This window comes from Rissa tridactyla, chromosome 6 (genome assembly GCF_028500815.1).
Source record: "Rissa tridactyla isolate bRisTri1 chromosome 6, bRisTri1.patW.cur.20221130, whole genome shotgun sequence".
Taxonomy (NCBI): Eukaryota; Metazoa; Chordata; class Aves; order Charadriiformes; family Laridae; genus Rissa; species Rissa tridactyla.
In genome coordinates, this window is record NC_071471.1 from 6,597,143 (window position 1) to 6,621,068 (window position 23,926).

Sequence of the window (23,926 nt, forward strand, 5' to 3'; positions counted from 1 at the left end):
AGTGGTTATTCTTAGGTTCATTGACTTTTGACATATTTGTTCGCTGTTTTCACCACTGCCACGTGTCTACCTGTCGCTTTGTACTAAAGGCTGCGAAGCCCGGGCACTCAAGAGCATTTCAGCACAATGGGCTGATTATTATATCCTGTCACAGCTGGGTGAGAGTCAGTCATGATTTTTCAATCAGTGATTTACCATTCCCATTTTAAAATGCCAAAGCTTTTATTCCTCCTAGCTTTTTAGTGGCTACTTTAAAGGGCTTTTTATCTGTCGAGGTTCATATCTTACCGATGCGGAAAGGTGTTCCTGTAGATGGTACTGGCAGGGACTAGGTGTGTGTGAAGAGGGAAGTGAATGCAGGGGGAAGGGCAAAGAAAGAATGGGAAGGTTGGAGGAAGCCACACTTTCAGGTTTTTTTAATCCTTCATAGGATCTTGCTTGCAACTGGAATTAATCTCCGAATCAACTGTTATCCATCATTAGAACAGATAATGTCATTTTATCTTAACCGCAACTTTTTTCTTGAGAGATTACAGATAGCTTGGACCTTTCGCAGTGTTTTGTGCGCTACATTTGTCTCTTGCAAGTCTCTACACAGAAGAACATTCAACTCATCTTTCTCACGGGTGTCTAATCAGCTCCAGCTCAGTGACATTTTATATTTAGGTCCAACATTACATCTGTATTAATTTGGGACTATATATGCCTATAATTTATTATTAAAATCACAATCTGTTTTAAGTGTCAGATACCTATCAGTTGCCATCGCAGTGCAGAATACAGGAGACAGATTAGAAAAAGGTAAATTGCCCTGAGACCAAACCCAGACAGCATTATTCAATGACAGCAGATTACTGTTTTGATAGACTTGCATGTAGGGGTTGACATTGAACATCAGAAACAGATTTTTTTTTTTTTTTTAAAATACTTAACTTTTTTACTTTTGGAGCATTTAAAAATCTAACTTGAAATTTATATGCTACGTGAAGGCTTGGGGGGAGGGGAAGGAGGTGTAAATAAAAAATAACATAATAACAATCAACCAGCACATATTTGTTTCTCAGATTTTCAAGGCAATTAGATCACTCACGTGCTGAAGATCTCCAACTATGCCGCGAGACCAGAATCTGCTAAAAGGTTACATCAGAAGACTTTACCATGCCTAAAATTTCATTAAAGTTGATAAACTAACTATGGATTGAAATAGCAAGGCATCAGTGTTTTTCCCTTTTTCCTACAAGTAAGACAGGATGAGATCGATCGGTTCTAAGCAGCGAAAAAAACCACAATCAATTCAGTTCACTAACTATAAATAACTGCTCTGATTAATACACTAATTTCAAACACCGAAGGTCTGCTGGCATACTTTCTCTTGCAAATACTTCTGATTAACCACATAAAATCACCTGAAGCATTTGGTTTATATATAACATCCTTTATACACTCAATTTTTATCCAAATTCGCCCCTGACAAAGCACGAATTGAAATCGTGCAGTAAAAAATAAAAAAAAAAAAGCCAAACAAAAATCACCAACCATTTCCAAGTACAAGGAACAGGAAGGCATACTAAAGTACTGGCTTAAATAAATTGTACATATCTAGTGTTGCTTCCCCGTTGCTAAAAATGTCCAAGTTAAGTGTCAGGCTCTTATGACAGTCCAAGGGAAGAGCTGGCTTTGTGCCTGTGCTGCTCTATTGTTCCTGTGAACTCTCAAGTGACTTTGTCAGAGTTGAGCATCCCCCACCCCGCTATTTCAGTTGATTCCTGCCCTGATATTCTTCCAAACTACGCAAGTATCATCTTGAATTACACAAGCCATGCTTTTGAATGGGTATGAGATCTGAAACACGTTTTGAAGTGCAAGGACATTATACTTCCACCATTCATACCTTCCCCTCTACTTTTTGACCTGAAGAGCGTTATCTTAGTTGACTCCGTGCTTAGAGACTCTCCGGACTTCTGTGCCATCAAGGAAGATTTAAGTGCTGCCAAGCTTTTATATTGCTTCTGGAAGGGCCAAAAACGGATTTGTAGATCAAATTTCCCACAGCCCCCACCCAGAGCAGAAAAAGGCAGTGCCATGACAGCAGCTTCCAAGGTCACCAGGAAGCAGATTGCACAAGAAGCATTAGAATGAAGGCAGCGGTGACAGCAGGACACCAATTCAGCCCTGACAACTCCAGGCTGACAGAGGATACACTGAGGATCACACTGAAAAACACAAAGGCTGCATTTGGTACAAACTCTGTGTACTCCAGCCAATATCAAGGAAGGTGAAGAGATGCAGCCTAAGAGGACTTACACAGTAAGAACAGCAGTATCTTCATATGAAATAAAAATACTGATTTTTAGTTAATGAGGGGGGAAATTTGAAAAGGTCATCCTTATTTTAGGCTGAGCAGGTTTCTAGATTCCCTTTTGCGTTGGCTTTCTTGCTTACAGGACCACTCTACATGCGTTAAGCATGCAACTTGCTATGCCATACAGACACATCTTGCAGTTCTAGCAAGGGCAGAGTTACCCAGCCAACTGAAGTAGGACTTTAAATCCGAAAACATTTATAATAAGTTAAATAAGGGGGATTTTTCAAGTGCACGTTAGGCAGTAGAACACTCTTAACATTGAATACAAAAAAAAAATAAATCACCTGAAACAGCCTTTGAAACTGTTCTAAAGGAACTGTGAAGTCTTCAGTGTTGGAAAGGATTACAACAGAGATAAATACTCACTGGATTCTTGGATCACTTCCTCTAAATCAAGGGCTCCTGCATTTGTAATATGACCAATTTATATTAAGGTTGTTTAAAACCTAGATTGCCTGCTACTTCATTGAATTAAAACAATTCGCTTTAGAACTGGCTGAGATGTCAGCAGTGACTATTTCCTTTACACAACATCAAGCATTAGTTGCTGGCCACAAACAACCTGCCACATCAGAACTACAGGCAGTAAAGCGCCATCACGTGAAACTGCCTCACGCCGCTCGTCTCTCCCGTGTGGTTCACGCATGACAGACAACAAGGAAGTGCCACAGTCTACTCAGCTTCTGACGAGATGAAACTCGTCAACGCACCTTGTTAAGCCGTGTTTATTGTTTAAAACACACTCACATTTTCAAATTTCACTACTCAGAAGGGTTTTGGATACTCTAGTACAACAGCGCGGTTATTACTTTGACAAGTGCTAAAGAAGACGCTCATTACCACAGCCTCTAATGCAGGCACAAGCGGCTGCACAACTTTGAAGTGCTTCAGCACATACGAAGCCAACAGGACGCTCTCAAGCTGTCAAGAGCTCACACGACACTGGTGCTCCTTTACTGCCATATAAAGGACCAAAAGCATCTACACCTTCATATTTGCTGTCAGCCAGCGCTTCTTAATCAAGAGAACAGAAGAGTATGGTAGGCAAAGAAGAAGGTACAGGACTGATGGATCAATTTTTCTGGGAGTTGAAAAGGAACAGAGGAAGAACAGAAGAGCAGGTCCCACTAGGGGTAGAGGATGATCACAAGGTTTCTTTCTACCAGAGGACAGGTACCTTTCTATCCTGCGCAGCCTAATCAGTCATCTCTGCTTCCCTCGCCACCACTGGCTCGCTAGCATTTCACGAGTGAGACTGAGCCATTTAGAGCAGAGGAATGACTGTGCTAGGGCAGAAAAAACCAAACTGATAATCTTAAAGAGATGACATGCACTAGAGTAATCTCAACAAATTATCTTTGCTCCATCCTCTTCCACTCTCCCTACGGGCTAATGAAGAATGCTCATGTTAAAAACTGTCTTTTGTAAAACTGCAAGGGACTCACAGCCAAAATACGAAAAAAAAGTGCCAGAATCCCTGGCAACGGTGAGGGCCTTGCCATCAGCAGCACTGCGCGAGCACATTAAGAACTAGTCTACCCTCACAAGTACTCAAACATCAGCTAGTTCCACTGGGAAACAACGATCCATGAGAACTAAAGACATCTCTCTGGCTAACAGGTCCATGGGGTTTTTAAGCTTGCCATTTTCTATTTTAAGGGACCTACAAAGAATGAAAACTGGTAGCACTGTTTCATGGATATGTATTGCCCCGTAAGGCTTGTCTAGGTCTTCAGTCTCAAAGAAGAAGGAAATATGCATGCCTACAAAAGACCAGAATGGCAGGCAGGACATTAAACAATAGTTTTATCAAATAACTCTTTGCAGGAAGAAATATTTCCTACAGGAAAATGGAAGAATATTCTCTTTCACAGAGAAGGAGAGAGTATTTTTAGTTGCAAGAAGATCCATCAGACTTCATGCCACTTTAATCAATGGTTTCAAAAAAAGCCACCTTTGTTTTAAGTAGTGCTGTAGTGTAAACTCTGATCTACCTGGACTAGGTGCTGACGTTTTTGTTTACTAGAATCTTTATATAGTTCAATATCTTAATAGTGTGTGACCAGAGTTAAGGAAGAGATTGACAGCTAGTCAATGAACTGATGAATATCTGTCTCATAAGCATTTCATTTTAGCTACCCATGCAGTGTGCATTTTGCCTTTATATACACATTCCAATGCTATTATCTTAAGCTTAATTACTTAGGTCTCAAAGCACTTTACAAAGGAATGAGCTATCATTATCAGCATTTCATATACAAAGAAATTGAGGCATAGTGGTATAATTTGCTAAAAGTTATTGAACTCAAGGTCAGTGGCAGGTAAAAAACAAAGCTCTTATCTCAAATATCAGGCAAGCGCTGCATTCAGCAGACCACACTGCCTCTCAAGATGTGGTAAATGCTTCCCAAGCACGCAATCTTCAGTAATCTACATCAGGCAGTGTAAAAGAATTTTAAATTCCACCTGTATTACAGCAAACTTTACAGCATAACATTTAAATATATTGACACTTAATCTGTTAAACACTGGATTATTGTGTTGAGCTTTCTTCAAATGATTACGCCAAGATGACCAACATCATGTCGTCATAAGACGACTTTCCTGACAAGCCTGCCTTGGTCATCCCTCATCTACTTTTAAACGTCTTCTGATAACAGCCATTGTCTCAGAGATGCTCAGCTGTAGTTAGTCTTTCCAAATTATGTTAGAATCTTGCAAAACCTTTGTAATGCTGAGATTTTGTTTCAGTCATGAAATTAGAAAGCCTGTTCAGTTCTCACTTTTGCTTTTATGTAAGTATTAAAGCCAGCAGTAACTTGAGGTTTGGTGACAAAATGTTTAAGAGTGAAAACTAACCCCTCATTTTGCATTGAGCAGTTTTATGTACACGAGGAGTAAACAAAGTTACCCTTGTTTGTAGAATTTGGAGTGTTTTCACTAGGTGCATGTCGAGTACAAGTCCCAGGGCTGAATTAAACAAGCTAAATGAAATTAATTTACTTCCATGTCCAGCTCAGGTGGGTAGCAGGCCTTCAACAAGATTACCAGGACAACTAGTGAATAACAATGAAACCAGCACTGCAGCAGATTTTATTCTTTGCCCCGGATTTTACAGTTTCTCTTTTTTGTTACAAGTGTTCCTTCCCTCTTTCACCGGGGCTCAAGAGAAATGGGAATCTCAACTTCCAAAGAAGTTAAAAATATAGAAAGAAACAGAGCTTGCAAGTTTACGTTGTAATTGATATAAGTCTATTATTACAAGACAAATTGCAGCAGACAATGAAAGAGACAGCTCAATCTGTTACTGAATCCTTGTAATGGCTATATGAAGAGCTCGACCATTTCACTCATAAATCTTTCTTCTAAGTTTTTATTGCTGCTTGTGTGGGTAAAATAATAAAACTATGGAGTGAAGTATACAAGAGATGCAGTAATGCATTTCTAGTCACAATTACATGAAGTTTGTTACAGGAATCAGATGTACAGGAATTAGATGTTTTGGCATCTAATCAGAAATAATGTCACGTTACAGGCTGCTGATACACCACATGATATCTTTAAAAAGTCATTAGACGCGATCGTGCCAATTGTGACTAATCATCTCTGCCACAGACCGCTATGATGCGCTGGGCTGCCATAAGTCATTCTCGATGATCTGTCACAAACTTTCTGCAGGACGGGCCAGGACAAAGCACGTAGCAACTGGATTTCCAGGAGGCTGACCTACTTACTAACTTAACAGCAAATATAAACTCAACAAACAGGAAAAGCCAAGTAAGAAGATTCTCAAGATGTGTGTTCCCATTTACTTCTCAGATTTTAATAATATTTCTGTAATATTTTCTTGTCTACTGTCTGTGGATTGTAGTGCTCAGCAGGTGTATCATGAGAACTGCTGCACAAGTGAAACTTCAGAATTAGCTGTCAACACTGAATGATATGAGCAGAAAGAAGATAAGCAAAAAGGTTGGAGAGGGGAAGATATAAAATTCAACAATTTTTATCTAATGAGTGCAAGTACAGCTATGAAATGCTCGTGGCTCCTCCTCTGTCTGGAGACTGACAGGAGGCCACAACACCAGAAGTGAAAGAAACCAAGATTACAACCAGGGATGCCCAACAGGCAGCTTTCTGCTGCTAGTTTGTGGTCTCTCATCCAGTTAGAGCCTCCCTTCCCCTGCAAAGCCCCTGAGAGGGCTACCTGAACACTCCTGCCAAAGAGCCAATGGAGGGATGCAGCCTGGAGGTACAAGGAAATGTGCCTCTGTACCAAACACAGTTCCCTTTGACAGCTTCACATATAGTAGAATCTTTTCCACTAATATTTTGTGGCACGTGTTCCAAAAACATACACTGTGGTTTCCCTGGCACTCGCCTGTTCCACCAAACCCTCAAAGCAGAAGATGCCGGTAGGAGGGATTGCTTTTCCTTTGGGTGAAGCATTGGAAGGAAAACAGTTTATTTTACAGCAAGGCTGAAGAGGTAAGTAAGAAGGAGGGGACAGACTAAACTTAATGATCATTTAAAACCGCAATATATTGTCTTTAAGTAATGCAGCCACATTAAATTCAAGCTACTTTGAAAGAGCAATATTCCAACATCAGCCAGAAAAACAGAGGCTGCAGCGGCTAGTTCCACAGAATATTTTCTTTAGGTTTGCTTGCATCAAATACGATACAAAACCTGCCAAGCATCTGACTGGAGATGCCTGCAATGGTTAAGAGGCCTTACACTCTAAATTACCTTGCTTTTGTTAGGCAGGTGAATTGTCCATAATGTTCCTTCTGTAAAGAGGTTTTTCCCTTCAGAATTTAATTTATAAACTCACTCCTGCCAGGCTGCGATAGCAGCTACTGTATAAACCTGAAAATGATGACTACTGAAATTCCATTCAAACCTGAGGAATCAATAGAAAGCAGACAAACCACCAAGATAAAGTTCCACCCAACTGCAAAGAGCAAGAACTGCAGGATACCTCGCATTGTTTTTACAGTGTCTGCAGTCACCAACCTGTGAAATAGAGACCGCACAATCTCATTCCGGTTTGAATATCTGCCCTGTGCTATCCACAGGCTGCACCCGCATAATCCGCCTGTCAGAAATGCCTTAGTGCCGTAGGTCTTTCCAGGCAGCGGAAGGAGACTCAAAAGACTAGCAAAGACGGTTTAGAATTTGCTGAGACTTATATTGCCTTTGGTAAAAGCTTATTTTAAGGGCTCCTTAGAGATCCTGATCCTCCTTACCTTGAAGCAGCAGCTCTACTGTAAGTCAATAACAAAGCAACCTGCATTGGTGTCACCCTGTTCGCACCAAGTTACATGTATAAACTTGTTGTTTCTATGGGCAGGAAAGAAAAACACAGTTACAGCATCTCCCTTGGACTCTGCTTAACTGAACTAATATTGTCTGAAGGCAGATGTTGGGACACATTGGTGCCACGTCAGCAGAAGTAAAGAGCTCTGTATTTTATTTAAATGCTTGCTTATAAATGAAAAATGTTATCTATGACCAAGCATCAATGAAAACAACCCTGTTGCAGCGTTTGCCGACTTTTTTGCATTTCCCACTTACCATGCCTGCTGCAACTCCAGCTGCTTTATTACCTTTCCCGGGGGGAGGCTGCTGCCCGCACAGACACAGTTGCCTCGGTGCAGTGAGCCCACACAAGCCCCAGTCTGTCACGTGAGCCTTGGCAGAGCCCAGAGGTGAGAATATGAGAGAGGTGATGAAGCGAGCACGGTACAAGCCGTGTATCGAGTACACAGCTCAGCTTTTCAGCTCTTAAAGGGACTGTTGTAAACAGTTGTTACGTTCCTTCTCACTTATACTCCATGACGAACAAGCCAGGTGAGGAGGCGAACGTATTAGAATTGAAAAGCGAAAACCCTAAATATTCAAAAATCTGCCTTTCTTTGAACAAAACACAATGTGCTTCAGTTGAAAAGGAAATTATCGTTTGTCTAATACAAAAGAAATCTTTTGTCCCAGTCACAGCCTACTCTGAAGGAATGACTTTTTCCCCCCCTCCTTAAGAAGCCAAATGGATGCAGTTCTGTAATTTTGGAGAGCTTTACACAGTACGCAATGGTCTTATTTCACATAAATTACACGACAGCCCATTGTGGGTCTATCACATTGTGAACCAGCGGATGAGAGAAAAAGATTCCCATTGAGAGTAGGTGATACTCTAAGTCGCATAGAATTTAGTCTATAATATGCTAGAACAGAGTTATTGAAATGAAAGATTGGGGCATAAGTTATTTCAAGAATACTAGAAAATATTTGGTAGCGATCTGTAAAACCAGCCTTCCTGTTTTCAGGTGCACCAAAAGAAGTCCCATGAATAAATACATTTGGTTCATGTGCTGCATTTTTTACTTACTGCCCAACCTGTTTTCACTCCAAATTTACCCTCACAAGGGTAAAAGCAATGCCGAGAAAATTTAGCAAGAGTGCCACGAGAACGTGCAAGTTTAGAAGCAAAAGAAAGATAATCCACTGGACACCATTGCTGATATTCAATAGCATTATCCATTACAGAAATTCATCTGATATCAACGAAATTAATTTTTCATCTTGCTTTGTTAAAATTCAATGCCAAAAAAGGAAAATTCTGCAAAACGAGAATAACCAAATAACCAGCTGGAGTGTCGCAGAGACAACTTTAATTTAAATCCAACATTAAGAAAATACTCATGTTTTAAGAAATATTTTACCCAAACGCCAGAAACATTTGAGACAATTTACATTGGACTCACCATACTGGCAGCGAGACCCCTGAAATCCTGCAGGACACTGGCACATCTGGGATCCTGCTTCAGAACATTTCCCTCCGTTGAAGCAAGTGCCAACGGTACACAGCACTGGTACACACAAACAGAATGAAACAGGGTTGGGTTTTTGTTGGTTTTGTGCCAAGGATCCTCCAGAATTGCCTCTTCTTTTCCAAATAAGAAATCTAGCTTTTTATTTAAGCGGAAAGGTTAGACTGCAACAGAACTTGTTATCATGGGTATAACTACCACGTTGATATGAAGAAATTGAATTTTAATAAAAACATGACCATGCAGTTTAACCTAAAGGTGCTTCAGAGGCAGAAGACAGTTTCTCAAGACTGAAAGCACTACCTGAATCCAGAACGAAAAAAAGATGTGAACTGCTAGAGAATAATTCAGCAATGGCGAAGAAACATTGGTGTACTAAAAAGATACTATAGATGTCCAAGGGAATTACAATACTTCCCTTTCTCCAATGCAGAACATTATTTATTTACAGTAAGTTAAATTCCACATACTTGAGCCAAACTCTCAGAGAGTATCAAATATAAAAATTCAACCACTTTGGTGCCTTAAAGAATTCAAAGCAAGTCCGCACTGCTATTTCAGGAAGAAAATAGTTTTATATTGCCACTGGTGCTCAAAGACATTAAATTCCTTTACACCAGAGATTAAAATACAGATTTCTAAACATATCTTTGACTTCTTACAACAAAACAGGTGCACACTAAATATGTTAATTACAAGCCAAAACCAACAGGAATACTCTCAGGCTTGTTTTTTAAATACAAAGAGACAATCATAAAGGCAAGCTCTCTGCATGCAGCCCTCAAGTTGGTATGAAGATTAAAAAAATACATAGGAACAGATGCTAACTTTCATGCAGAAAATACAATTACTAACAAAACAGTAACAAAACTAAACAGTGAGTAAATTGCCATCTTCTACTTATGTCTTGTTAACAGTGGCTAAAGTTCTTCCTTATCATTTAAATGAAATTCCATCTTTTAGAAAAACATCCAATCACGATTAGGAAGTACTGACAGGAAGAGGTTCTCGTCAGGTGGAGAACCGTAGGGTAGAAACACAATTGCTTCAATGGCAACAGCAGCAGTGAAAAAGGCCAAACCAGTCGGACTCCGCAATGAGTGCTACGTCCAAGAAACAAGCGCCTTACAGCAGATTTCTTTGCATAATTTGGGTAACAGCAATAAATTTGGTTGGCCTGTCAAAGTCAGGCTGGCACGAGAATGCTGCAACAACTATAATCAGAAATTCCGTTTCCACTGTTTAGATTTAAAATTAGAGTTTCTTGGTACTTTTACATGACAGCTTTTGTATTTTTAAAGGAAGTTTCTTTCCCCATCAATAGATTGCCTCTTCCTAACTGGAAATCCCAGTTATAAATAGCAAGAAACAAAATCCCTCTTTCTAGAAGAAAGCATCAGTAGGAAAGTAAGGCCTAAGGAGATTGTCTCTCTTGGTTTGTCACAGTTTTGCCATCAACTTACAGTGCAAACAGCCAGGTTCGTTGTCATGTTGGACCCATCCAGGGCAGCACTTGTAGGCAGTCTGACGCTCCATTCTGTACGCCTGCTTGTAAACTGTGTAGTACCCAGACCTGTGAAGAGAGTAAGTTTAAGAGAACGATCACAGCTTCTATTCAGCTTATTCACATCTCATCAGTAACAAACTGTACTCGTACGTCATATTTACTACACATTTTTTCAGCCCCTATCCGTAGTTCTTGTTAAAAACGAAGCAAAGACAGCAAAATGCATCCTGATAACATCTGATAGCTCTAATATACTATGTCCACATATTTTCTGATGAATTTGTATTCAGGCTACTCAAAGGTGAGTAATTTTGTTTTGCAATCAATTTTGGGTTTAGCTGTTGGGGGAGTCAGATCTCCCATCAGTTCTAAGCATGTGACAGAAACAGAAAGAAGTTCAATTTTTCAAAGTAGATAACTTGACAGCTGGACTTCACCTAGAACAGGATGAGACAGAAGCATTTTCTGATAATATAAAATCGTGATCTAAAGCGAGCCAAGAAGCTCATGACACACCCAAAAGACAGAAAAAAAAGTCACATTTTCTGCTCAGTAATATCAGACTTAAAGTAAAATCTCAGCAGGATATGATATATCCATAACGAAGTCACACATATTTCAGATCAAATAGTTTACAACTTCTCTCAAAAAAAAAAGTTATAAAGAATTTGCACTAAGTTGAGTAACAGAATTCATTGATAACAATAGATAACGTATTACCTTCTCTCATAGCCCATACACCACCTCCTCCCTGTGCAACCTTGCTTCCACATCTTGACCGTACGACTGAAGGCTTGAACACACGGCTGTTGGTGTCCAACCAGCGCCAACTCAAACACTGGACAGACATGTGGCCTTGAGGGAAAGAAAAAGATATACTTCATTATTTCTAGCACAAAATTTAGATGCCTAGAGGAATATACATAAAATTGTGCAATGTATAACAGCTTGAAACAGATTTTCTGTTGCTATTTAAAAATACTGTAGTTCTATGACTTTTTTCACCTTGAACTGCCCAAACGGCTCTCTTGCAAAAAACCACAGTATCCATAAACACCTGAAAAATCATGATCAAATGATTTCAAAATGGCAAATGGTCCACAGATGTCAACGAAGCCAAGATTTCATTAATGTACAGATTGCACAAGTCACGATGCACGAACACATTCCTGATGGCAAATTTTACATGAATGGCGCAGCTAGAAAAACACGATTGAACTTTGTTCCCAGAAAATGAAAGTTAAAGTGTTGGAGCAGGATTTGACACTCTTTGCTGTCTCTCGACACCACCAGCCTACAGTAACCCTTTCAGACGAGATTCTGCCTGACAAAGGATGATGCCCCACAAGCTGAGGAGCAGATGAATGAGGTGAGGGACCCCAAAAGGCTCTTCTGACACCAAGACCACTGGAAGCCCCCCACTAGGTCTTGTACATGCAACAGCCTTTATTTCAGCTGATGTGCCAGGGTGGAAATTAAAGACTTGGCAGCTAACAGGCACTGACCTCCACGGCTCCAAGCTACTGAATCACCAGCCTCTATACATAAAGAATGAAAACCCAGCGCCTGCCTTCGAAAACAGCACGTGAACTGAACAAAATACACAATGAAATTCAGGCTCCACACAAGGCAATGAAAGCTGTATTGTCGATTCAAGGGCGGATAAGATTTATCTAAACTATTGCTGTGGAAAACGTATATTCTGTGTATCGCTATCGGTCCCCTCAGGGAAGCACATGAAATTCATAAGAGGAAGTATCGTTGTTCTCTGCTGATTATTCCTAAAATAACAAGACCAAAATAAAAGCGTTGCTTTGTAGGCTGCTATGTAATCTTCATCCTGCTACCTAGCCCTAGGTACAAAAATAGCAGGATTTCAGGAGGTATGGAGGGTCAAAAAAAAAAAAAGGTCACGTGTTGATGGTTTCACAGAGATTCTGCCAGCCTTATTCCGATTTCTCTACCCTGGTATAAATTAGGAAATGCTGCAGGCCAGAAAATAACTGCATAAAACATGCAAAGTCTAACTAAAGCCACAGAACATGGTGCGGGGGGTGGGGGGTGTTGTCTTTTTAAGGCAGGAGCCTACTGAAACAAAAATGAAATTAATTCAGTGATTTTTTTTTTTTCTTTTTGAGTAGTTTACATACTAATCAAGTTTACATGTTAACATAATAATTAAAACATCAATTCCCCAAGACAGCCCGCTGTAGCTGGTGAGGCTTTTCAAATTTAAGCCTCAATGATTAAAATACAGCGGGGAAACAGGGACCTTATATATCCACTCTGGTAGATGGGAAACAGCATTCAGCAGTTGTGTCCTACTGGACAGCAGACGAGTCCTTCCTCAAATTTCAGTTTGAGACCCTTCTCCAGGCTAGAGAGCGACGAAGAGGGAGACACGCTCACGCACTCGTTTTCTCTGTCAATCAACAGAGGTATAAATGTGAGCCTGTGCTAGAAAACAAGGGGGTTTTTTGCATTAGTAAGATAGATAACTGTTCTAGCCCAACAGCTGCCTGGCAGTTATCTTTAGTTACACTGGATATTGTTAATATCTCATTCAAGATTTATGGTGCTTTTTATCTCAGAGGCCCAAAGTAGCTTTACCGCTCCCTATTATGTCTGAACACCATGCAAGGTAGCCTTTGTAATAAAAAAGTACATCTTTGAACTGCAGGTCTTCAGGTAGCTCACAAACATCATTAAATTAAGCCTGTGCAGAACAGGTACTTCAAGCGTGGTCATTTTTACTGCTGAGCTAAATACTTGGAAGAAACCCTGCCTGACTAGATCAAATCCACTCCATAGTATTCCCGGTAGTGGGCAGAAGACTCTCAGTACTCGGCAGAGGCCAGTGGTCATGCAGAGCACAGCCAGAATGGCAAATCCAGCCAGGTCTCCCAAAGGCACCATGGCTTTCCAGCTGCGGGAATACCTGGGACACCCACCTCAGGGTAAAGAGGACCTTCACCCAACAAGGACACTCCAGCAGAGAAGGAGATCAGATTTTAAAAAACAACCCAACCGCCCCCTCAGGAATTTCAGGTAACTGTCATAAAAGAAGATATGAAAAGGAAGTCCACAAATGTATGCTCTGGTTGTCTTATCTCACCATGGAAAAATGAGTAGAGAGTCCATTTCTGCTAGAAAACCTTATCTTGAGAGAAATTAGTTTCCTGAACTAGAATGCCTGTTTCTTCCAGGCTTTGGAGGTATTGCTTATCTCCATCGTCCTAAACCACACTTGCAGTGGACATCGCTCCCACACGGCCCCATGTCCTTCCTGCAGAGTCCATTTCCTATATTGCTCCTTATTTCCCCCATTCCTTGAGTTTGCCCAAGCTGCAGCTGCCAACACCACGCAGCAAAACAGAAGACAGTAGCAACGTAGTTTCAGATTGCCTTAAATGCCTTCAAAAGCCACCCTTCCTCCACATTCCCATGTCATCTCCATTACTTAGCAATCCTTCCCACATGTGCCAGCTACCCCTTCCTCTCAAATTACCTCACCATTTAACATATTTAGCTGAAGTTCAGAGCAATTGTTCCCAAGCCGTTCTTAGCGCAAAGTCTGCCATTTGTTTCACATCCAAAGGAGGTCTTTGTACGCCCAAAATCTTGCCTGCTTTTTTTCCATTACGTCAGCTGGTCTAATAAAACCCTTGCCTTACTTAGCAACCATGCCTCACTTAGCAGGCTTTTTAAAATGACTCTCCCTCTAGTGAATAGAACATCGTGTACTGATAATTCATGCATATCTCCTTTTATTAGAATTGCCGAAAACTTTCCAGATAAAGGTACATTCATATGCATCGCTCTTCCATAAATAAAAGAGAGAAGCTGACAATTGTTGTAGTGACATACTGAGCCCATCCTATAAATTCTTGCTCCTGTGATATTGCCATGTTTCCAGGAATAGCTGTATTGACTTCTATGATACAGTTAATAGGAACAAATGGCGCTCACAGAACAAAACGAGCCAGCAGCATAAAGTTACACGTTTATTAAGATTTATTCAAAGTAAGCCATTCCTCCTAGATGCCCTTGGGATAATTTAAAGGCAGATATCAAAACCTTTGCCACACTATAATTAAATTGCAGCAATTGCCTAACATGTAATCCTCTGCTGGCAAAGCTGGGAAATAAAACGTGCCCTCTCCAACAATTAGCCATCTTCACAACTCCCCCCACACACAGTCAACACATCAGTTTTTAAGCCGTCTGACTCATTGCTCTTTGATGGGTTACCTATAAACTTAAGAACAGTTTCTTGAACAAGACTACAACTATTGAAAATACAGTTTTTTTTATTATAGCATTCTATTAACTAGACGCCATCTCAGACTAACCTGAAACCTCAAGTGGATGTAATGAGAGGAGGAGAGCTTCATTTTTACTCCCATGCCCTTGGCATTCAGAAAATATTTCTTAATGGGAGTTTAAGTGTTAAAACAAGCAAAAACACATAAACGCATATTATGTCCTTCGATTTGATTGATACACCGGTCCCTTAAAACCTTTTTATACTGATGCTCTCTGTTAGCCAAGACTAACACGAAGGCTATTATTAGCTTGTCAGTCTGACTCGGGCAAGCCAGAAAGCTCTCTCTTAATATTTGCATTCGGAGACTGCCCTTTAAACAAAGACACCCTACACACCGCCAGCTCAAGACTTGAGATTCTAATGGACAGATAATTAGACCAACATGAAGCAAGAGCAGCCTCGGCTAATCACACGGCTGTGGTGCCTGTGAACCACTGCACAACAGGAAAAGTTCAGAGAAAATTAAAAGCATCTCCGGGCGGGATAAAATTCATTCCTGTGTTTAGAATTTAAAAAGGAGTACGTATCTTCATACAAAAAGACAGTCAAAAAAGCACCCATGGAGGTGTATTAAATACAAAGATGGCAAAACGTGGCTCAGGAAGTCCCTGAGCCTCAGGTTATTGAGGCTGAAGCAGTTTTTCAGGCACTTTTCTTATTCCCCTCACTAGCCATTTGCCGCTTACTCCTAGAAGCGGCCCACAAGCTCGAGGGCCTCTGGTCTCACCCACCCAGCATCTCACAGCATTTGGACATACAGACAGCACCCTTGAAGTCCTCAATGAGTCACTGGCAATTGCGGCCATTTGTGCTGAGCTGCAATTCTACATCTTCCACCTCAAGCTGCCATCACCACCAGCACCACCTCAACCGACCTCCCCTGAGAAGGGATCGCAGCCTTCCCACAACTCCTGGCAGAGAATGGATGATAGAAACAGCATGTCTGCTATCCCCCAAGTGAGGTTCTCTGCCCTTTCATCCTTGCCTGTGATTCTGCAGAAGGGTATCAGATATTCTGAGAAGGATATCAGCGCAGCTACCTCTCTTACACACAGTAATCCAAGCATCAATAATTTTATATAGCAATAGACGGGCTCTTATGAAGCACACATGGTTTTCACATAACAAAGGAAGAGATAGGTACATGCCATCTGCTCGCGGGAGCAGAGATGCAGCTTTCTGCACACACTCCTGGCACGTGTGGTCCAAAAGGGGCAAACAGAGGTGAGGAGGTGGGAAGACAACTGAACACAAGAGCTAGAGAGGGAACAGCTCCACCATTTCAAAAGGTACATCATCTCTGTGACAGGCATATTGTCTTATTCTGCCTAGCATGATCCTAACACCTGGCTCTTTGAATGACAATTAAAGTAAATCTCATTCTATCAATCCACTTTTTTTCAGCTCAAATGAAGAAGCTAAGGGTAGGTGGATTTAACGGTAGTCAGAGAGCAAACACACATCAAGATATCCCTAAAGGTTTATTTCAACAGCACACAAACTTTAAATCAAAACACTAATGAATACGAAGCAAAGAATGATTTGGCTGTCTGATTTTAGGTCTTTTCCACAGAGACTAAGTGAATGACACCACTAAGCCAGGAGGCTGTTAACATCTCCCTAAAAGTGAGATGTTGTAGCCTGCATTGGTTCAGCTGAAGAATTTGCAGCCTGAACACTATTGATCTTCCCATGAAACAGTCAATAGTTGAAACTTGTCATAAGAAGCGACTTGTCAGAACTCTGTATTTTCAAAACACTAATTGGTCGCTGCTCCTTGCCTTTACGCTCTTATTAAAAGTTTAGAAAAGCATAGCCTATATGCTTTTCCAGATCTAGTTTGAAAACATCAAATGACAACTTTCCTTAAGGAAACCAAGATTATAGTCAGGGCTAAATTCTCCGCCGCTGTGATGACAACGAGTGGGTTTGCTCTAGAGATACACTGATGTTGATCAGAACACAATTACACGAGTACAATGGCTTTGGCTAGGAACTTCTCAGGCTAGAAAATCGTCTGAATCTCCTCACACCTCCAACCACCCAAGCAAAACATCCCCAGCTTCTTATAAAAGAGAACTCTGGAAAGGCAGGCTGGCACCATGCGGAAACATGCTGTGCTGTAGAGGAGAAAAGGACGGCAACATAATGCTGTATGCAAACAGGATGCTGATTAAAAATTTGCCTTAAGTATCATCTCAAGTGGAAAGAAGAGAAAAGCAAATTTTATCTGAACACAGAAAAAAAAAAAGGCAAATTAGGAAATAAGGTACAGAAACAAAAGATCCAATGAACAAGTTACATATATTTATTTATATAGAAACAAAGATACAGCTAAATTTTGTCTCTAGATATATATTGCTTAATAGCACCAATAATTCAAAAAGACTGGAATGACAGAAAAGGCTTTTCTTCCTTTTTAAACTGCAAGCGCCCCTTTCTACCTTTAATCTATTTTAAGGCTCATTTCCCCACATTTTCCAGATAAAATTAATCAGCACTACCAGAGACAATTAGGACATCCTGCTCCCTTGACCACTAATCAATTCCTGCTCTCCACTGATCCTGTATCAATATTTGTGATGTTTATATGCCCTCTGGGATATGGATTGTAAGCACCAAGCTCATTTAGATTAGGTCTCATTATCACTACCGCTCTCTGGATCTGTGGACGAAGGTCCAGCGCAGAAGCCTCTCCTAACCCCACAGGTTACTAATGCACTGCTGTGTCTTATTCACATCCTCTCCCTGATTAGATGGAGCAGCTAAATAACATGAGAGCTCTTTCAGCCTCTGTGCACTGCATCTAGATTAAGAGCAAATCAATATGAGATGATTAATTACACACTCAGCTATTATAACAACAATAAGATTTTCAGTTCCTACTGCTATCAAAGTGCAGTGTCTGTCGTTTAGCTTCTATTTAACTATCCTCCTCCCCCTCCCCAAGACAGAATAATCTATTTTGGTTAGCAAGAATAGCTAGAGACAAACATGCACATCCAGATCATTTAACTATGGTTTGCCAAGTCACCTCCTAAATCAAGGAGTGAATATATTTATTTATTTATTTCCCCAAACAGTGTCACATAGCCTCAGTCCCCAGCAACATCCAGTTTTATAGTTTCTTCTACTGGCTGACCTCTGCAGGCACGAACCGGCTTGTGCAGGATCAGGTAAGGCATCAAGTACGGACCCACAAGATGGCAAATATGGTATCACCACTTTAGCGTGCAATTCTGATGACCTCCAAATACCTATCTTCACTCATGTCCAGGGAAGCATGCATGTTACTTTTATCTACGGTATCCAAAATAGTTGATTATCCCAAAATATGGCTGCTTTGGCATGAGTCTTACTGTAAACAAAGACAATTCACTACCAAAATAATAGTACAATTGAAGAGACTACCTGATATTAGCATCTTCTTAGACCCATTATGTTCTTTATTGTTAGATACTCTCTGCACACCTCCACAGATTTCTACACTGGGGTTATTTTTAAACAAGTGACTTAAAAGAACAGCATCCAGGAGAATGTCAGCATCCCTGCCAGGGACCAGGCCTGCCGAGCCTCACACGGCACCGACAAAACCCTTCAGCATCCAGACGGCTCCACAGACAACTTAAGGACCTTCGTCCCAAGGACCCAACTCTAATGTAATTAGAAAACCAGATGGGAGGTCACGTACAAGGAGGCTAAGAAACAGTTTGCACATACTCATTGTTAAGACAAAGCAAATAATTGTCCAGAATTCAGACAAAATGGAGCGTTAAAAAAAAAGTGAAATTATAAGAGGAAAGCATCAAGTAGCAGCAGTCATCTCTAGAGGAAATTTCACATTAACTACACCCATCTCAATTATCATTCCACTGCAGAAGAGTGAATAATAAAAGCCACTCCAGTAAATCACAGGTACACGCACCTGAGCTTCTTTTGGCCAGACGGCACAAGAGGACCTGAAGCTAAAGTATTAAAATTAAAAAAGAAATCACTGAAAAGTGTCATATCACTTGTGTCACATGGAGAAAAAGCTCATTTTGGGTTACAGCAAGTGCCACATTGCTTGACAGTGAAACTAGTTAGAAGGTAGTGAAATCCTCAGTTTCAGTCTGGCAACCAGTGCCTAGGAATTGTTCACTGCTTGTGGTGGATGTCAGATTTTACCAGTTTAGAGCCAAAACCTCTTTTCTTGAAAGCTTACTCTTGAAGTAACATAATATGCAAGAAAAGTCCCTACATGCCAATGTTTTAAGTGTTAAAACATTTCAAGTCTTTTACTCCCCTATAAATCCTTAGCTTGATACCACTGATGGAAATGCCCATTTGATTATTTCGTTTATTTTTTTAAAAAATATTAAGCAATTTTGGTAGAGCTAAATATTTTATGAATTCTAGACACAAAAAAAACCCCCATGGCAACTAACAAGCATGCATTAGTGGATTAGTGTTCAGCAGTGGTAAATGGGGGGGAAAAAACCTCCCCAAACATTTGTATCTTTCAGACTAGAAACTTACACTGAGGTTCTAAATAACCCACACATTCCTGGGGTTGTTTTGAGGATAAAAAAAGATGGACAGAACTTGCCTCGTGAAGAATAATACAATTACAAGAGATAAGTTCATACAACTGCGTTTTCACCATTGATGACGCATCTGTCGGGCTCGGAATTACAAATCAGAGGATTTGTGCACTGAGGAGTATTGGGAACTCATGTCCTAGAAAGGAATATTCTTACCTGAAAAGACTGGGCTCAAAATATGAGGTGGGGTTTTTTTTCATTGTTATAAAACAATACAAAGCACCTTATAAATCTGCTTGCATAGGCATAGCCTGAGATATTATGATATACTTTCAATATTGAATTAATTTGTGTACATAAAAACACAGTGTGGGCATGGTGTTCTCTACTGAGCAACAATTAGCACCAAGTTCTGCTCTGACTTACAATGGGAAGGCAGTATGGTGTTTCTACTAAAGAATACAAAAAAAAAAAAAGAATGGCAGCACTCCAATTTATATATATATTTTTTTTTTTTTTTTTTTTTTTTTACACACAGGAGATGGAATATTCATTCGTAGGTCAAAGGCATTGAGAAAAAAATACAACTGAACGTACAGCTGAGCTTGTGTACGCATTATATCTGAAAGCATAACATTCGTCTTCCTACGTACAAGGCAAAAATCTCAAGTTTACCTCCAGAACAATTAATGACTAGTTTTAAACCAAGACCAGCATGGAATCCAAAGTATAAACCCAAGACTACATATGTTCGGTACGCAATTTTAAAATGCTTTGATTTAGCAATAATGAAAGGAGATTTCTTTCTCCTCAGAAATAAATTAAAAGCAATAGATTTTAGAGAGAACGTAAGCAATAACAGGCTTGAATTTCAGAAGGAGGAAGTCTATTAACTGTGTTCAAAGAGAGAAGGTATTTAATTGGTGAATAACACAAGTCTGCAATATGGGCTGTTAACTCTCTGAGAGCCAAAGCGTCGCTTCCATCAAGGGAGGTTCTGCTGACAAGTCATCTGAAGACTAGGTTTTATATTACCAGATAATCTTACGCTTCCTCACCAGGTTTCTTCAAATTTATTAAAAATACTCCCTGTTCTCTGTCATATCTAGATCACGGCATGCCTAGAACTATGATAAATAAGCAGCACCGGATATAAACAATGCAGAAGAAAAAGTCAAACCAAAAAGCAGGCAGTTTTCCTAGAAATCAGAAATACTGCACACACACACACAGTACCTGCATATAATGAACGTATGCATAAATAACTAAACTATACCAACATTTCATAATGCACCACCACAGTGAAACCTGAAGAAACGCTGACAAGTTCTTCCCTCTTTGGGTGCATTTTTGAGGAGTAACTTAAGAAGGCAAATCCCATTAAATGTGAATGGGAGCAGGGGCTTACCTACCTTAAACTCGCAGATTTAAGACTGATAGAGTATGTATTAATAGCTTATGCTATTGTGATTATGGGTGGCAAATTTCTAAACCTCTTGTAGGTACATTATGTGATGTCTCTGATATGAGAACATATTTATAAAACTGGAAAATATTTTACAGTCAATCACAAGATCAAGTTCATCTTTGATAAATACAGCAACTTCAGGCTACCACATCTTATGACCATGTATTTTCATAGTCTTACGGCTATTTCAGAGTTTAGGAGGAAGTCTTGATCTCATTTTTCTTCTGAAGAGCAGGAAAACACATCATAAAGCAGGAAAAAAAACTACAGCGTGATGACACTTATTCATTATCTTTAAGTCTTCTGCCAATGAATATACTGGGAGAGAAAAAGAGAGCCCTTTGCCATCTGTTTAAAAACTAAATTCAAAATTAATTTTCCTCTAGAAACTCTGAAACAGAGGCTTTAACTGCAAACTCTTGAAAAGTGTGATGCAATGTTATAGTGCTGACCAGCATGAGCTCTACCTAGTGGCAAGACACTGCAGTGCACAGGCTAGAATGACTAGTTTTTGTTCAACATGATGTTCACATTCACAAAGATGAGGAACATCTCAGTCTTCAACATTTATTTTTCTTTCCTAGCAACAACTACTGTATATTAAAGGACTGGGGGGGAGGGGGGGAATGCAACACAGGACGGAGGGGACACAGGACGACCAGACGAGACTGCTTACTAAAAATCACGTTATCCAAACCTCAAAGGCTGGAGGTAGCAACTATTCAAGAACACTGCGGGTTTACTGCAGCCTTACAGATTCTAGGCAGACAGGACTGGGAAGAAGTACTTGAGGTTTCAGCTGAAAAAAAAAAAAAATTAGGTAAAATTCAGTAGTCTAAATTAGAATTTGGCAGTGACTCTGGGTTGCGGCATCACTTCAACCAAGGTTTAAAAAGAGCTGATAAGAAAGACTTAACTTAATCTTACTTAATGTAAGATACAAATTCAAATACACCACGGTGGCAAATCAGGTCCTCATTTTCACTAGAAGACCTGCAACCTTTTTTTTTTAATTACCAAATCTGTGAAGATATGATATCCCATTTAAAGAAATGGAAGGGGATTGTACCACATTATTCATTTCAGCTCCAAAAAAATAAACATTCCTCAAGCCCTTATTTAACACTAGGAATACAAACTACCCTCACACCTGCAAATTGGCATCACTGGAGGTGAAAATACAGTGTATTGGCTAAACAGCCAATATACTGAGACAATTTCTCACCAAGAAACGATCATACAACCTACTTTTCACATCATTTGGACAGTATTACGACAGAACTCCAGGCTCCAAGTTTAAGCTGTATACTTTATAGAAGCTTTTTCCCCCCCCCACTACTTTGTTTTCTGCACTGCGGTCCAACATATGCAAAATGACAGGCAATTTGTTCCACTGTAACAATCAAAATTCACACGCATCTCTTCATATGGAAATGCTTTGTACACCGGTAGTTTATTGTGAAATACATTCCAGTCCTCAAAAGAGTGGATTTCACCTTTTTAATTACACCTACTTCCCTAAAAATTGTTATTTATTGAAATATTTGTTATTCATTTGAAACATCGTCCACAACCACACCTGTTTGCAGTGAGACACGGTGCCAACACTCGTCCTGTATCTCTGTAGCTCAATCACCGATACAGTTAAAGGACCAAGTCTGCGTGAGTGTTGCAAATGGAGATACCATCTGAATGCTAGATTTTGCTTTTGGGAATAAGATTTAACTGGAGGAGTACAAGTAAGCCTGCAACACCCCATAGGATTGAAGAAGCTGGAAAACAGTTACTCAGCCAGGAATCCAGCTCTAAATCCAGGTGTTCCTTGGAACGCGACCAAATTTACTTGCTTATGGATGGAGTAAAAATATGCAGCTGCAACATTTGAGCAGTCAAAAAACCTAAAGAAAAGAGTTTTATTGCGAGATTTTGACTGATCCTCTAAAAAGCAAATCAGACCCTTTAGATGTTGTCCCTGACCTGCAAAACCACAGAGCAAGTCAATGGGCTTAACGTTGGCAAGGGACAAAGTTTGTCTCAGACAAGAGAAGTCCTCGCTCATGTGTCACTTGGGAAGAGAAGAATCCATTCCTGAGTCATCTCTCAGGCCTAGCTACGAAAGGTAATATTTATTGCACAAAGGGGGTTCCTAACACATACCTCATAACCGCTCCTGCCTTCTGCTCTGCCCTATATAGCTAACTATGAGCAAACATCTGTACTTCTAAAACTTGTAGTGGAATATTTCTCTAGGAGGGGATTTATCACTTCTGACAGCAACTCAAGCCCTCCACTCTTAATCCCTATTTCTGCGCTGTCCCACAACTACCCCCAGCCTTCTGTGAAGCACGATCCTGAAATAAATTCCATGCTAGATAACCACATATCACACTTACAATGTCATTACATACCCCAATTTCGAACTACAGACTTCACTGCAAAGTGAACTGCTAAAAATGTGCTTTTTATGACGAGGGACGGTTAACTCCTCATTTCAAGGCCTAAATAGCATGCTTTGCGATGAAAACGGCGCATTTGTTCTCTGGTTGTTCAAGTGTTCTCTAAAGTTCTAATACAAGATCATCAAGGGCTAATTGTCTGGAAATGCAGTTGATGGAAATAGCTAGTCATCCTGTAATCTGTTCTACATTAAATCTCCTCAGGGGGCTTGGAAGCAGAATACCAACATCCACACAGATCCCTTGCATTTTTAGCTAGCAGCAAATACTCAAGTTAGCAGCAGAACGAAAACAATTATGAAGAATATCCTGTATATCCTCAGCCACATAAGATCTCAATCAAAACAACAGCAGCAAACGCTGAAGAAGGAAGCACCCGGCATGGTGTGTTCCAAGGGATGCATTTGTTGTTCTTATCCTGTTGACTGCAGATGACCAACGTCAAAAGAACAA

General features: G+C 40.2%; 1 protein-coding gene across 4 annotated transcripts in view; it reads right to left on the reverse strand.

Annotated features, from left to right (window-relative positions):
* Positions 1–23,926, reverse strand: part of LOC128911843 (multiple epidermal growth factor-like domains protein 6) — a 211,047-nt gene that overhangs the window by 184,707 nt on the left and 2,414 nt on the right. For all 4 annotated transcript variants that reach the window (XR_008467197.1, XM_054207328.1, XM_054207329.1 and 1 more), the window contains exons 2-4: positions 11,420–11,554; positions 10,656–10,765; positions 9,127–9,231 (exon numbers count right to left, since the gene is read on the reverse strand). Coding sequence is in view for 3 of the 4 variants with exons in the window: in XM_054207328.1 (XP_054063303.1) it covers positions 9,127–9,231; positions 10,656–10,765; positions 11,420–11,554 (350 nt within the window). In the remaining variant the exon portion in view is untranslated. The remainder of the gene's footprint in view (positions 1–9,126; positions 9,232–10,655; positions 10,766–11,419; positions 11,555–23,926) is intronic.